This window comes from Aythya fuligula, chromosome 1 (genome assembly GCF_009819795.1).
Source record: "Aythya fuligula isolate bAytFul2 chromosome 1, bAytFul2.pri, whole genome shotgun sequence".
In the NCBI taxonomy this organism is placed as follows: domain Eukaryota; kingdom Metazoa; phylum Chordata; class Aves; order Anseriformes; family Anatidae; genus Aythya; species Aythya fuligula.
The window spans coordinates 75,310,656-75,327,396 of NC_045559.1; the positions used below are offsets into that span (position 1 = coordinate 75,310,656).

A 16,741-nucleotide genomic window follows, 5' to 3' on the forward strand; every position below is an offset into this window, starting at 1 on the left:
GGGGCTGATGTCTTCCTGAACTCAGATTTTCTGATCAGTCTAACTCGGGCCGTGCGGTTCTGACGCAGTACTGCAGCACCAGGGAGAGTTTTCAAAGCAAGCCACAGCTGTCAGGTATCCCACCCAGCTTTAGCTGTGTTCACGGCTAGGTTGAATAAACCATCACTCTTCTAAAAGCCATGAATCATAACACAATTTGCTGCTGAAGAAAGACAAGTCTGGAGAATGTACAGTTAACAGCTGAAGTTCGCTTGCCACACCTCAGTGTGAGATGTTATCAACAGAAACCAACCACAAGTTCCCTTTACAATGCAAGGACTACAACCTGTTTACAGTTTAAATTCATTATTTGCTCTTACAAAAAGAGAAGTTATGTTATTGTAGCTTTATTCTGGTACCAATCAAGCATAAAGAGCCAGGCAGAGTGTAAGTACAATTTTTCTTATTGGGGTAAATATTTAACTTAACTACCCTGAACAATCAGACTCATTTCTGATGCTGCTCCATAGGATTCTTCTTGTTACAATGTCCCTGGAATAAATGCATCTCTTGCATTTTGGACTACTGATTTATGGTCTATTCCGAAGCTCATCAAAGTCAGGACTCCAGAAGAGGTTGGTACCCGCCGTTGCACAAAAGACAATTAAATATGACCTAGCTCAGAATAACAAGTAACACAAGGAATGCTGGCATCTACAGATGCCTAGCCATTTTCTTAACTCATAAAACAGACCTTTTGTGAAAACGGATCCCTTTCTCCCCAGCTGTACCTACCTGCTGAGGTCAAAACAGTGCCTTTTAGCGTGCCTAACAACCTGAACATCTCCTGTGAGAGTGGCTACCAGGGATTAACCTGCTGTTAGTTGTAACAAGTCAGTAGAGGGCCAGATGAAAGGATATGTGTACTTGTGTGGCCATATACTCATTCACCTGCTGCTGTTGCTGCAGCAAAATACCTGCTGAGGAAGCAAGAGAGGGAAGCAGTTAAACAAAATTGTTCTCAGATGAGAAACACTAATGCGCTGAGTGGAATTACACTTTGTACACTTAAGCATACAACAGAACAAGTCAGAGCTTCCCATTCTGCCTCATTGGAGATTTCACTCTGTCTGAGCACACCAGAGGCCTCTTCCACAGCTTGCTTGAGTCACAGGAAGGATTCCCGTTGTTGTTGCACTCCCGTGGCCCGGGGAAGTTGTGGTTGTACACCCATCCAATCCACTGAGAATTGGAGTACTTCAGTGGTGCCTGGGAGCTTCGTCTCTCCTTTGCCAGCAGTGATTTCTAAAGCAGGGTTGTTTGTGCCCTTGGATGCCTAAAGCAGGTTGGAACACCTCACCAAGATCAACAGTGGGCACCTTTTCATAGCTGGCTTTCAAAGTACAAATTAAAACCATGCTAATTTTAACCAGTTGTGTAATTTTACTTCAAACTCACTGACTTTTGGGGAAGGGGGGTGATGTTGTACAGTCTCTTGGAGATTATTTTAGGGATTCAGTTTAGGTGTGACCCAACTTCTTCCTCCCCAACTCTGAAGGCATGTCCAGGCTGCAGCCCCAACCCTGACTGTGATGCCATAGAGAGAGCCATATGGTGGGAGCTGTGCAAGAGAGGGAGGTACCTCACCAGGTGGTGGAGAACTGGCTGGGCATTTCTATGCCCCTCACTGCCCTCCAAGTGGTCTAAAATGGTTCTGCAGCGTTTGATGGAAGCAACACATGATGCTTTGATCATTCAAGGAAGCATGTTTGATGGAAGCTTCACTTTAGGCTGTGCCTTTCTCTTTGTAAATGTACAGAGAACAATACCCCCCTCTGAGGGGCCTGGGACAGCGAGGTAACTTCCTTAGCATCATACACACATACACAGTGCCACTGAAATAAAGGGTCTGCTTCCTCTCCATCATACACCCTTTGACAATAGCTGTGTGATTCTGCTGACTCTTTTACAGTGGAGGTTGGACAAATTATTGTGCTGTCATTGCATCACTGTACCAGAGAATCCCTTCTAACAGTGGATTATTGCAATTTTTGGAATGCCAAGTGAAATGGGCACACCGAAAAACATCCTTGGTCATGGCTTCACTTTCATCCTCAGGCTCATCAAACATTTATACTGCTCCCTGTCACAGGGAGGGATTTATCTAACTGGTGAATCTGCAAACTGTCTAGTTACCAAAACCAATTATTATTTTGAGTGCTTGTTGATAGGAGCATTCAAAATGAAATGGCAGGTGGGCTGTAAGCAGAACCCACCCTATTTCTGATACCTTCTGAAAAGGAAGCAGGGGAACTGTATTTTATTTATTTATTTATTTATTTATTTTCAGAAAGATGCACTTTATCATAGAATCACAGAATCATTCATGTTGGAAAAGACCTCTAAGATCATCTAGTCTAACCTTTAACCTAGTACTGAAGTCCACCACTAAACCATGTTTCTAAGTTCTAAGTCCACATGTTTCCTGAAGACCTCCAGGGATGGTGACTCAACCATTTCCCTGGGCAGCCTGTTCAACAACTTTGATATGTTGTGTACAATTGCGTATCAGAGCTGTCCTAGTATTTTTCTATGAACACCCCTCCTGTTCAGCACTGAAATAAAATTTAACCTTCCTGTTTTTCCTGACTGGAGGCAGTTCCCTAGGCACCACACAAGCAGATTGTTACTTCTTCCTATTCTTGTTCCATTGGACACCTTGAGAAGACACTGGAGAGATGCCTGCAGAAGCCCCTTTTCCACAGGCTTCATAGGGTCTTGGTGCAAGAGCCCTCTTCTTTTGAGCTCTTAGCTTTGAGGGTGTTCTTTTTATGAATAAGTCTTCTCTGAGAAAGCTTGAGAAAACAATTATGATTTTTCTTTATCACTTGTGGAAAGTTAATGTGTAGTCAGCTGCTCTCCCACACAGCCATAGAGTGAATTACATTGTTTCCTGAAAGAGGGCTTCTATTTCAATCTTCTCTTTTCAAGTGGGCAGGGTGGAGAAAGGATGTTTTGGAGTCAGATTGCACAGTCCCTATTCAGTTACAAATTTCCACTTCACAGGATTAATTCATTTAGGACTTCAGTGAAGTATGTAAGCTAAAGAGGCTAAATCCAGGAAACTTCTGAAGTAGTCTGGTAATATTTATGGTAAGTAAATATCATATTAAAAGAGTTGGTGGAAGGTCTGTTTGTACTACTCTGCTATGCTTCATGAATGTTAGCTACAGACAGAAATTCAGAAGAAATGTGGTGACAGTCTAAGCAGTTACAAAATAGATAGCTCTTTTGTGGTCAGAGCAGGAGCTGAATTTCCTTAGCTGTTGGGCTATACTGGGTGGCTATAGCAGCAGCAAAAATATAAAAAGTCTGTTCTGCTTGCTTAGCCTACCATGGACAAGTAAGATTTCCTACAAATCTTTCCTAGAAACATAAATCAACATAAAACCTGTGTGTAAGTGTATACAATCAGTATATAATAGTTGTGAAGCTATACTCCTACGAAGCATGTTACACTAACCACATTAAAACGGACAAACACTTCCTGAGGGTCATTGCCACTGTGAAGTGTACTCATTGCAAGCACATACAACATAGTGGCTGACATATTTGGAGCATGAAAACACACCTTATTTGCAAACTTTTTCTGTGCCCTTTGTTGCTAGAATATAGTCCTAGCAGTTAGAGGTAAAAAGGACAAATTTGCTCCTCAGAAAATAAAATCTATTCAAACTTTCTTCCATAGATTTGAAAGAAAAGTCTAGAAAAAAACTTTGTTCTTGTCTGGTGCCTGAAAATAGGACTTTCGTTATTTCTTATGTAAGGCAAAACAAGCTATATAAAAGACAAATACAATTTCTTTCTTTAGAGAAGACTGCCTTTGTCTAATAATGAGTCAGCATCATCTGACAGATTAATTTTCTTTCAGTGTAGGATGGGGATTTTGCATATCACACTCTCCAAGGGCACCTGCTGGAAACTTGGGCTGCCTCAGCATGGAATTTCACACCACACCTGAGAGCAACTCGATAGCCTTCCAGTGCAGAGACCACAAAGTCTCAGCAATAGGAATGAGGCTGATACCAGACACTTCATGTTTTCTGTCCTCCAGATCTGCCTTTTTAGAAAGAGGACAAGGAAACAACATTCCCTTACAGTTTCCTGGTTCTTTCTCAAACAATTAACATGCCTAGCATCCATAGGATCATTGGGTCAGACAAGACCTCAGGAGGTCTCTAGTCCAACCTCCTGATTGAGGGTTGGTCGTTGTGAGGCCAGGCCACGTTGCTCAGAGCTTCATCCAGTCAGGTCTTGAAAATCTCCAAGGACTTCCAGCTTCTCTGGGGACCATCTTCCAAAACATGTCTGTCCTAATGGTGGAAAAGCTTTTGTTTGTAACTGCTCTAAACCTCACCTCTGCTGTTGCAATTTTTGCCCTCTGTCTATCACTCTCCTGCCACGCAGCGCTTTGACAAGCCCAGCCCCATCGTCTCATAACCTTCCCGCACTGGCTGTGTGGTTAGGCGGGCTGTGGTTACATTCCCCCAGCGTTATCCCTTCCCCAAGCCAAACAGGACCAGCTCCATCAGCCTCTCCTCACCAGGGAGGTGCTGCAGCCCATGCCACCAGCAGTCTTCTGCTGAACTTGCTGTAGTCCATCAACACTTTTTTTTGTTTTCATGTCAGGGACCCAGTGTACTGCGTTCCAGACGCAGTCCCACAAGTGCTGAGCAGAGGCAAGTGATCACTTTCTTGATGTACTGGCTGTGCTTCCAGATAACAGCCCAAGATGCCACTGGCCCTTGCCACTGGCCAACGCCAACCGCTGGCTCACGCTCAGCTTGCTGTCTGTCAGGACCCCTAGGTCCTTTCAAGCAAAACTGCCTCTGGCCTTTTTTGTTGCAGACTCCCAAAATCTCTTGGTATCAACTTTGCCAGGGTGGCCAGGGCAGCCTCTCCTTCCCCATGCCACACATGCAGAAGCTCCCCGAGCTTCAAACATCAACTAATAACGTCAGGATTAACTCCGTGAAGACATGAAATTAAAATACTGTTAATGCACTTCTTACAGTCCCTTTAAAAAGAAATGTGTGAACTCCTCCTTAATCTTGTATATAAAATTGAGAACAGCCACTGCGAGGTGCTCCTCTCCTCCAGGCATGGTTGTTTATGGTAAAAAACACTAGGCTTTGATCATCTGCTTTTATTTACCACATTGATTCCAACATCTTTGCCAGTGGGCTATATAGATTCTCAGCATGAAACACTCCTGCTCATGTGGTGAAGTGGTTTTGAAGTGGTTGAGATTGTTTTCCAATGGAATTTTCCATTATGCTCTGCACTATCTTTCTTCAAAGCACAATTTGTTCATCGGGCAGCACTCCTTGTCCAACATAATATGCAGAACTCTTTTATACCTGCTCAGTATTTTTGCTTTCTTCCTGTGGTGCTTCAACTCCTCCATTTATTCTCATCTCCACCCAAGTTCTCTTTTACAGCTCTCTGGTGGGTAACCTGGTATGTTTGTTAGCAGCTGTTCTGCAGCCTTTTCCCCATCCTCCCCCCTAACATTGAAACAGGAGGCAGACATTACTTCTCAGGGAGGACACAATGCCTTTTGCTATGGGTCACTGGGTTCCTCCCTTTTCATTTCCCCCCCCTGAAAGTTAGAGTGCTAGAAGATACTGACACAGTAATCCTGCATACTCCACAATTCCTGCATGAGTGTAGCACGCTAAGCTATTTCAAAACAGCCCCATAATTAGATTGTACACTTTTTTTTTTTTTTAAATAAAAAATATTTAAGCCCCAAGAGCAGGGACCAGACAAATCAACCCATCTCACACAGAGGGGAAAAGAATCCACATCTCCAAGCCCCAGACCTAATGCATTCTCCACTAGACAGCTGTAGCAAATACGTGTTATTCCCCTTCTGCCACAACACACCAAAAGCCATGGAGCCTTACAGAATGAGCTGCAGCCTGGGAAACAGCAGGTAAGGACTTACAATAGCTAGTCCAGCAACACAGCGTATGAGGACTAGCGGGGTCACATCTTACATTGCTACTCACTCACCCAATCATTACAGTCTCAAAGGAAAGAGGAATGATGTTGGCCTTCCTGCTTTTTAACCTGGATCAGACTGCATCCCTATTAATTAAATCGGCAGCATTTGCTAAACTACACACAGGCAGAGTCAGAGAAACCACATATACATACTGGGAGCTTATACCTCTTAAAATTTTCTTTCAAGTGTGATTAACCTAGATACCAACACACACTTTAACATAGAGTGGTCTACTATATTCAAATAAAGGAAAATTTCTACAGCTAAACAATATTAATAAGTTGCATTAATACAGCAGTTTTCAAGTACAAAAATAAAAATATATGGAACAAAAACTGTATTGTTAGTGAAGACGTACACCATCTCTGAAAAAGGAAGTTTCAAAGTGAACAAATTTGAGGTGATGCCCATATTAAACTGTACTAGGGAATCTACTATAAAGAACTAATCCCTTTTCCAGGACTGTACAAATATGAAATTAAGATGTCTCAATACCTATAAAATACGTAAGCAAAGCCAAGCACTTCACTTAAAGTTTTCCAAGTCTATTAGCTTTTTTAAAAAAATCATCATCTTCAGATGCACTGGATGCAGTTTTCCCAGAAAAGAGTAGGCCTGACGAGCTTACTTCAAATTAAAATTTTGCCCCTCAGCCTCCACTGGCCACAGGCATATTTACAAGGCTTAGTAAGTTGCCACAGCTCAGTTATTTTACATAGCTATACCATTACAGAACTGGAGTTGTGCTTTGTGTAGCCTCTTTACCTCCCCAGTTGTTTCTTTTGAGGAATCTGTATGGTGTAAGCCTGACAATAACAGACTAAATTTATGACTACAGAAATGCAAGTTTGACTAAATATTAAATTAAATACAAGCCTGATTAAATATGTCAATTTTATTACTTTACAGGTTGGAACAGCTTTGTAGTTTTTAATCCGCAAAACATGCTGCTACAACACCTACCATTCTGTGCCACATTACACTCTTCATTCCATTGGTGCAGCCTACTAAGCAGAAGGATCTAATTCCCTACAGATCAGATTGCTAAAGACCTACTTGAATTGCTCTTATCTGTCCATCCACATTAGCAATACACATTACCTAAGCTGATGCACGTCCAATACATAGAAGGTAGTCTTGAACAGGAAATGAGTAGACATGTAGAAATAAACACAATAACACAAGTCGGGTAACTCAAAGACATAGAGGGTGACCAACAGTTTGACTCCAAGTTCATGTGCTGAAGCCCAAATCATCTGGTGGGTTTGTTTTCGGTAGTTTTATTTTGCGTTTTATTTTTTCCAAATGGAAGAAAAGATGTTGGCATTTCTATAGTCCTAGGATGAGGAGCACAAGTTTTTTCAGTGTGTGAAGATAGAAAGAAAAACCTCTCTACAGCATGGTGGGGATCACAGGACTTTTACTGCTTATGATTTTAGCATTCACATGGCAGCAGCTGCTTATGCTGAAAAGCAATATCACATAAGTTACTTTCAGTTCTCACTGCTAGTTTCTCAGAGCCATCCAATGCTTCCTTATTGCTGTCTGCTTTAGAGGAATTCACCAGTTGCCTTGAGAATGCAGAACAGCAGCAGAAGCAGAGCAATGAGCAAGTAACAGCACATCAGTGGCTGCAATGGAGTTAAAAACCCGTTTGTGAATTACAAATGATAAGAGATGCCATACCACGTATCTGCAGATTTATTTATTTTTAAATGAGATGCCAATGGCATGAACACTTGCTCTGCAAACTTTAGAGTTTACCTACCCCTTTATTTGCTCTGTAAAAGATAAGCTAAGTAGTAATACAAATGTTTAATTACCATTTTTGTTAATTAAAACAGATGGCCACCACTGTATTTGTGCCATTGTCTAGCATTATCTGTATGAACTCTGGCAAATTAAACAGCTTATTTGAGCTTTACAGAAAATACACCAAGAACATACAAGTTTGCAGACAGATGAGTAAATTACACAAATACCATTATGGTAACTTTGTTTCTTTTAGACAGTAAGGCCAATATAAAAAGTAACAGATTGAAGTCAGACATATCTATGAACAGAAAAAAAAAAATAAGATATTAACATTTTAAGTCAAAGAAATATACACTAAGATGTGAAATTTGAGAACAGAACCACCATATGTTTCTCATATGTCACATGCCACTTAACCTCTGAGGAAAGACATCGTTACTGATAATCAGAGCACTTGGTAGTCCCCCAGGAGCAGGGCTGGGTGATGCAGTTCCCTGTAGACACAGAGCTGTGTTTTCACCTGGCTTTCACAGTTGCATTTTGCAGGGGTGCACTGCCCCCTGGTGCTACGAGTCCGGAAGGGGCTGGCTATGCGTGCCGCTTCTCGTCTTCAGCTGTGACTGGGCAATATCTGCCAGGGCACTCTGTATCTTTTCCAGTAGCATATCTCCACGATAAACCACCTCTTCTAGACGGGCAGCTGCTTCGTGATTTTCTTCTTCTAATCGATACAGACTAGCAGCCTTTAAAATGGAAGGGAGACAAGTAAGGATCTTCAAATACACAAAACTGACTTTCTTACTGAGGGGAGGCAGTATGTAACGGTTAACGCCCCCTAGAAAACAAAGATTCTCCCTTTATCCCCAAATTCTATACTAGTAAATTCAGAGTAACTCATTAGAGCGTGCAGCCTGAAACACAGTGCATATCCACATGGAGTAAATTAAAAACACCAAATAGAGATGTTAGCTGCTTTCATACTGCAACACTTAGCTCTCCTGATAAGAAGTGAATATTTATCCCCTTCCCCACACAGGTACTGAAAACTATCCTTAAATCTTATGGGGACCTTATTTAGACCGTCCTATTAAATAGCATATTTCACATGAAACTAACAAAATCACATATTTTATTTCTGAACAAAAATGCTTCACTTAGACAAAGTTAGTGAAATAAAACACCTGAGCTTCAGCATTCAGGTAAAATATTTACCAAATTTAAAGCTACTCAGACTTGTTCCAACTCAATTACAGAACAGATGAAACAAAATTGGCTTCAGACACTTTTTTTAAACTACTACCCAAACCCTTAAAACCTGGTTAATGGGTCTCCTTATAATCATGCTTAAACTGGTAAGTTTTTGAACATATTCATCTCCTGCTCTGCAAGGCTCATGTACAATGAAGGTTAATATATCACCTAAGACTTGACAGACCTTGGAAGAAAGGTCAGAGAAAGAATAGAAAAACATACAAGCTCAAAATATAGAATCCAGCTCAGTTAGTTCAGTCTCAGATGTTAGAAGATTGACTGCAGGTAAACTGCCATTTTTGAGCAAAATATGCATCAGCCTTGGCACAAAAGACCTCAAGAGGGACCAGTAAATTGTGTTGGGTATTAAGGTGGCAGCCCCTTTTATCACTTAAGCCTACCTATCAGGTGTCTATCTACCTTTTTCAACTAAACCTTCATTGCATACCTTAGAGTATTCCAATCACCATCAGACAAGACAAAATAGTATTTTTAAATGTCAGAATATTTATCTTTAATAGTGCCCTAATTCAAACAACAGAAAATAAAAGTCAAAACTAGAATCAGTAAAAGATGGAATCCAGGCTAACTTCTCAAAACCAAGCAAAAAAGATCAGAAGTTCTTTTGAAACCAAGTTCTGCATGAACTAAGCGAGAAACTGTTAGAATATCAATTCTGAGGAAAGCATGCCCCTACTGGATAACTAATTCCTTTCTGGAGCACCCTGGTTTGCTTGCATTAGCTGTCACTACAATCAAACCCAACTCATTCATGAAATAAGTCTAATTTAGCTGCAGAAGAAAGAAGTCTTCAACTATTAGATACAGTCACATGAAATGAGGCTGGTGTTTACATTCCCAATTAGTATGTTCAATTGTTATTAGCAAGGTTTCCAATTTGCTTTTGGATAGTCACAGATTATCAACCCTGGTGTAAAACCTTCAGGAGATCTTAAATAGATTTCTCAAAGAAACAGAATTTTCTGTATCCTTGCTGCATTCTAAAAAGAAAATACTTGATGTAAATTTAGAAACTAGAGTCCAAAAAAACTGACATTTAATATGCAAGGTCTGCACACAGAACATCAAAAACAAACAAACAAACAAACAAACAAAAAAAACAACAACAAAACAAAACACAGCAGCATTCTTTGAATTGTAGGTCTGAGACATTTTTTGGTAGTGAGAAACAGCTGAATGTTGCAAAAGGGCTCAGAAACTGTTTGCAGCAGTTCCATTCCTGTAAGGCAGGGAATGGAGATTATGATACTGGCTACGCTTGCTAATAGCTGCCTTGGTTAGTAGCTGCTTTCTGTTCCCAAGCTCTTCCTAGAGCTTCTGCGGTCTAAAGAAAGGAAGAACAAGAAATAAAAACATCAAAATTGCCTGGCTGGTCCAAAAGAGTACATCCTATTACTGAAAAGTGAAGGAACTGCTTTGTGACAGAGATTGAGAACTTCAAACGTACCCTGCCAATCCTTTAACAACCAGTAACATTGTAGCAGAACGAAAGACTACAGAAGTGTAGCTACAAAATGAAACGGCCCTAATGAGCAAATAGACAATGAAAGATCCAAGGAAAAAAAGCAGCCAACAATGCCAATGCACATCAGTATTGTCATATCTGTTGCATTAATATTAGAATATCTACACAACACAGGTAGCTGTACTATGCTTTAGGACTGTGATGTTATGATAAGTTAATTTTGGAAAACTTTGTAGCCAAAAAGTTTAAAATATTCTGTGCATAGCCGTATTAAGAACCAAATGTAAAGAGCAGTTTTTCCAGTGAGCCCATAAAATACTGACAGGCTACCTTCCTGAAAAATTCAGGCCAACACGAGAGTCACTTTTTATGATTGCATGTCTGAAAGTTAAAAAAGTGTTTAAAAAAGAAGGAAAGTTGCCATCAGTAATGGCCGATATTTTTAATTACAAGTACTCTTACCTGTAAAGCTGCTGTTGATTCTTCACTAGGCAGGGAATCTATTAGAACATCAATATCTTTTGCAGTTCGTGCAATCAATGCTGCAAACAGCTGGGCATATTCTTTAAAAGAATTAAATAAAGTCAGCCTACTCAACACATTATTGAAATAAGCACAACCCTGCTTTTACAACAGAAAATTCTAAAGAGTTGAAGTATACAGATGCTAAAATTTCCCCTAGAGGAAGGATGTAACAGTATCATAAGTGATAAGAACACAACCATATTAGTGACTGCATCAGTTGACAAGGGAAAACTGACTGATGTCATCTACCTGGACTCCTGTTAGGCCTTTGACACAGTCCCACATGACATCCTCATCTCCAGATTGCAGAGAGATGGATGTGAAGGGAGGACCATTCAGTAGGAAAGGAATTGGCTTGAAGTCTGCACCCAGAGAGTGATGGTCAATGGCTCTATGTCCACATGGAGGCTGGTGATGAGTGGTGTCCCTCAGGGGTCTGTCTCGGGACCGGTACTGTTGAATATCTTTATCAATGACACAGACAGTGGGATTGGGTGCACCCTCAGCAAGTTTGCAGGCAACACCAAGCTGAGTGGTGCAGTCAATACAAGAGAAGGAAGGGAAGCCGTCCAAAGGGACCTGGAAAAGCTTGAAAAGTGGGCCCATGTGAACCTCAGGAGGTTCAGCAAGGCCAAGTGCAAGGTGCTGCACCTGGGCTGGGGCAATCCCAGACATGAGGACAGAACTCATTGAGAGCAGCCCTGCGGAGAGGTTCTGGTGGACCAAAAGCTTGGCATAGGCCAGCAGTGAGTGCTTGCATAGCCCAGAAGGCCAACTGCATCCTGGGCTGCATCAACACAGGCATGGTCAGCAGCAGGTCGAGGGAGGGGATTGTCCCCCTCTGCTCTGCCTTGTGAGGCCCCACTTGGAGTGCTGCAGCCAGCTGTGGGGCCCCCAGCACCATAAGCATGTAGACCTCTTAGAGCGGGTCCAAAGGAGGGCCACAAGGATGCACAGAGGGTTGGAGCACCTCATCACAGGACAGTCTGAGAGAGATAGAGCTGTTCAGCCTGAAGAGAAGGCTCCAAGGTGACCTCACTGCAGCTTTTCAGTACATAAAGGGGGCTTATAAGAAAGATGGAGAACAACTTTCAGTTTCAAACCATTCTCCCTTGTCTTGTCATTATCTGACAGAGCAAAAGGAGGGGAAGACTTAGATTAGAGGTTAGGAAGAAATTCTTCACTCAGAGGGTGGTGAGGCACTGGCACAGGTTGCCCAGAGAAACTTTGGAGGCCTGGAGGTGATCAGGGCCAGGCTGGATGAAGCCCTGAGTGACCTGGTCTGGTGGGTGGCATCCCTGCTGATGGCAGGGGGGGTAGAACTGGATGATCTTTAAGGCCCCTTCCAACCTGAGCCGTTCTACAAAGATGATGGCAGTTTGACTACAATCCCAGATAGAACAAGGTAACTGGTTATACAAAGGGCTGGGCTTTATATAAGTGAGAAAATAGCTAGAACTCCATCATGGTTAGCCAGTTAAGAAATTACTAAGAACAGTACTAGTCTAGTCACTACATTAAGCACTGAAAGTAGCTAAGAACTCATTTAACCTTTCAACCCTTGCCTTGAAGTCTGTCACTAGACGTAAAGAGAACACTAGAAACTGTAAAGGTTCTAAAAATTCAAATACACAGACTACATGGTCTATTCTGGAAGTAGTAGGACTGGCTTTTTCCTGGGCGAACGGGCAGACGAGAGGCAGTCTGCACGCGCACGATCAGTGGAGGGGGATATTGGGAACGCTGGGAAAAATCGGCAGTCGGCTGTCAGCTGTTGAAGAGAGCAGGTCGCTTGTACTGTGAAAACCTGTCAAAACGCCTCGTCACGGAGAATCATGGAGCGTTTACTGGAGCAGCGATACGCGATCAAATTTTGTGTAAAGCTTGGTAAAATGGGCAAAGAGACTCACGACATGATTAAGAAGGCCTACAGTGATGCTGCCATGGGTAGATTGGGTGTTTTTGAGTGGCACAAGCTGTTCCAAGAAGGTAGGGAAAGAGTGGAAGACGACGACCGCTCTGGATGCCCTTCGACCAGCAAGACCAATGAAAATGTGTCGCGAGTGAAAAATTTACTGAACCGTGATCGCAGGATGAGTATCAGAATGATTGCTGATGACTTAAGCATTCCTTAAACCCAAGTTTTTGAGATGGTGAAAGAAAACTTAGCCATGAGGAAAGTGTGCGCGAAGTTTGTGCCACAAGTGTTGTCAGAGGAGCAAAAGGCCAACTGGAAAGCAATCTGCCAGGATCTTCTTCATCATGTGAATGAGAAGCCCGACTTTTTGGACAATGTTGTGACCAGTGACGAGACGTGGGTGTTTGAATACGACCCGGAGAGTAAGCGGCAGAGCACAGAATGGCACACCCCTGCTTCCCCACGCCCCAAGAAAGCACAAATGAGCAAATCCAAGCAAAAGTCCACGCTCATTTGCTTTTTTTGATCGATATGGAGTCATCCACAAAGAGTTTGTACCACCCGGACAAACAGTTAATGCAGTTTTTTACGTGGAAGTCCTCACAAGACTGCGAAAATGCATTGCTTGCGTCCGCCCAGCCATCGTCAACAATTGGCAGCTGCACCATGACAACGCGCCGAGCCACACAGCGTTCCGCGTAGTGGAGTATCTTGCCCAGCACAAGGTGGCAACGCTGCCTCAGCCCCCCTACAGCCCCGACTTGGCCCCACCAGACTTTTTTCTATTCCCGAGAATAAAATCAACGCTCAAACGGAAGCATCACGCATTGATAGAGGTGCTTCAAGAGGCCATGATGAGGGAGCTAAACAGCATTCCGGTCCAGGTGTTCCTGGAGGTGTACAAAAACTGGAAAACTCATTGGCAGTGTGTAGATGCAGAAGGGTGCTACTTTGAAAAATTCTAATCGTTTGTTCTATTCTCATGAATATTTTTTTTTTTTAAAAAATGAGTCCTGCTACTTTCAGAACAGACAGTAAATTATGTTAAGAATCTTGAAAGAATGCAAGGTTTCTTAGTTGTTTTTTTTTTTTTAAAAAAAAAGTTAACTATTCAGCCACAGGAAAAGTTAAATTGCCACTGAGAAACAGAAGAACATAAGTTAATAATGGATCTTAATTTAGCTACCAGATCTTTGAAAGACCTACGTGGATTTTTAATAAGAGACTCTATAAGTCAGAAACAAAGCTTTCCCATATGGAGTTGTATCCATTCAATTTGAATCAATTTGTTACTGCAGCTAGAATACTGAAACAGCCTTCAATTTATAATTTAAGATCTTACACATTTTTTCCTGTTGATTGCTTCCACAAATCTTTCATGAACTGAGAAAATATTCTCCAAAAGAGAAAAAACTAGAAAAGATTGACATTCTCAAAGGTACGCTTGACTTGAATAAAACAACCCAGGCAACCAAAAGCACCCTAACAAACCCACTTAAAGCTTGTCCTTTGTGTTATCACATATATACTCTTACCTGTACATCACTGCTCTCCAGACTAAGCTTTAAGGCCTGTTTGTTAAGAATTTAAATACCCAAGGACGTGTAACTGGTAGTTTTGTTTCATCAGCATCATTAACTCAGTTATATGATTTTACTGAACTCACTACATTCAGGGAAATGAATAAGAAAGACAAAGCAGAGGACTGACCCTTTTAGGATCTTAACAAAGCCTCTAACTCTTAAGTCATCACATAGATGTCAGTACCTGGAAGAGCCTCAAGTACCATAAAGAAGCAAACAAATCTTTTACTTGATTTTTTTTCCAACTAATTTGTGTCAGAGAGCAAGCCACCGTACCCAATGAAGGACTAGTCAACAACTGTCCTAGAAAGAGAATCACCATTCCCCTGGTATCCTACTAATAAAACTTTATCTAATGCATGAAACCTGCAAAATTTTCTCAGGGAAAAACAATAGGGGGTATTGATTTAGGATGACGATAACATAATTATTTAAATACTAACTTGAAATTCTAAGATTACATAGAACTTTTAGTTTGCTTTTCAATTTTAGTATCTTACATTAGTTTTATTTCTCTCAGGAAAAAAATAAATCAATACCCAAGCAACCTACCAACAGCAACTGAAAAAAAAAAAACCACAATTGTCAGCTGGGAGAGTCAACAAGACATTATTCCTTAATTTCATAAGCAAACAACACATACAGAAACATAAATAACTACAAGTCTATGAAATGGCGAATTTTAAACTCATGCTCCACTTCATGAAACTAACCCCTATTCTTGTAAATATATATATATATATTTTTTTTTTTGGAAGTAAAGGGCTGCTCACTAACAACCTCCCCCAACAGTCCTATTACAATAACTTATATAGAAAAGGCTACTGCATGTGTGCAAACAAACCACCACAAGAAACATGTTTTAATGCTTAGTTAAAACTTAAAGTGATCTTTCCTCTACCACAACCTTATCCAGCAAGTGCAGCTGATGTTGTTTCTGACTTAAATTCAGCCACCCCTCGCGTTACTACCGGCGGAACTGCCTGCCGAGCACAAGATGGTGCACAGCCAGAGGCACGGGGCACTCCGCACCGGGACCCGCTCGCGGCGCGCTAGCAGAGGCAGGAGGACTCGCCTTCCGTCGGATTAGCCGGCTGGTCCTTGTTGATTGCCGTCTGGATGTTGCTGAAGGAGGCCGGCGGGCCGCACTGCTGCAGCACCCCGATGGCATTGCAGAACTGGTCTGCGAGCTGCGGGCGGTAACGAGACCGTTAGTTTGCCTCAGCACCGCGGCCACGTCCATCCCGGTTCGCCCTCCGACCCCGCGGCACGGACGGGAGCAGTGCCCGCGGCCAGCAGCGGCGATGCCCCCCTGGGCTGCCAGCGCAGCGCGCCCAACGCCGGGCCCCTCTCCCCTGCAGAAAGAAAAATGCAGAAGAGACAGGAGAGGACAGCAGCACTGCCTCACCGAGTTCACAGCGTCCTGCAGCTGCGTTAACCTGTCCGCCATGGCGCTGCTCTGCCGCCCCGCCCGGACACCGGGCCGAGCCTGCCCCCTGCAGGCCGGGAGGAGCCGCGGCCCGGGGTAGCTCGGGGCTTGGTTAAAAAGCCGAGCCGCGACACTGGCCACCGAAGCCGGGCCACAGAGCTGTTGGCACAGTGTTAGCGCAAAGCTACCGCTCGTTTCTAAGGTATTAGTGAAGCTGGCAGGTTTGTCCTGGGGCTTCTGCAAGCTGGCTGAGTGCGGTGCTGAGCCTGGAGTAAGTGGGGTTTATGGAGCCTCTCGCAGGCGCTGGAGCCACAGTATGTCCTCTGAATGCTGAGCTGAGGACAGTGACAGAAGTCTCATTTCCAGAGGTCAGCTAGGACAGCAGCTCCAAGCAAAAAGCTAATTTTGATGGTCTTCTAGTATCACACAGACTTTGAACTGTGGGAACCCTGTCTGGCAGAACTAGATATATAACCAGCAAGGACCAGGGAGGTGATCATCCCCTTATGCTCTGCAGCTCTGGTGAGGTTGCATCTCCAGTGCTGTATTCAGCTTTGGGCCCCTCAGTACAAGAAGGACATTGAAGCCCTGAAGTATGTCCAGAGAACGGCTATAAAGCTGGTGAAGGGCCTGGAACATAAGTCCTGTGAGGAGCGGCTGAGGGAACTAGGGCAGTTGGGGTTGTCTGCAGAAGAGGAGGCTCCGCTGAGACCTTATTGCTCTCTACAGCTACCTGAAAGGAAGG

At 42.8% G+C, this 16,741-nt stretch overlaps 1 protein-coding gene across 1 annotated transcript; it reads right to left on the bottom strand.

Moving 5' to 3' along the window:
• Positions 1–7,281: 7,281 nt before the first annotated feature.
• Positions 7,282–16,033, bottom strand: MED21 (mediator complex subunit 21). The gene is made up of 4 exons (XM_032206177.1): positions 15,976–16,033; positions 15,643–15,757; positions 11,004–11,104; positions 7,282–8,547 (listed from the first exon to the last, which is right to left on the bottom strand). The coding sequence occupies exons 1-4, from the start codon at positions 16,015–16,017 to the stop codon at positions 8,371–8,373; spliced, it is 435 nt and encodes a 144-aa protein (XP_032062068.1). The 5' UTR covers positions 16,018–16,033; the 3' UTR covers positions 7,282–8,370.
• Between the last annotated feature and the right edge of the window lie 708 nt (positions 16,034–16,741).

Coding starts and splice junctions, on each gene's coding strand:
- MED21 (XM_032206177.1), bottom strand. CDS start 16,017: ATGGCGGACAGGTTAACGCAGCTGCAGGACGCTGTGAACTCG. Junction 11,105..15,642: donor GCCGGCTAATCCGACGGAAG/GCGAGTCCTCCT, acceptor ATTCTTTTAAAG/AATATGCCCAGCTGTTTGCA. Junction 8,548..11,003: donor AATCAACAGCAGCTTTACAG/GTAAGAGTACTT, acceptor TCCATTTTAAAG/GCTGCTAGTCTGTATCGATT.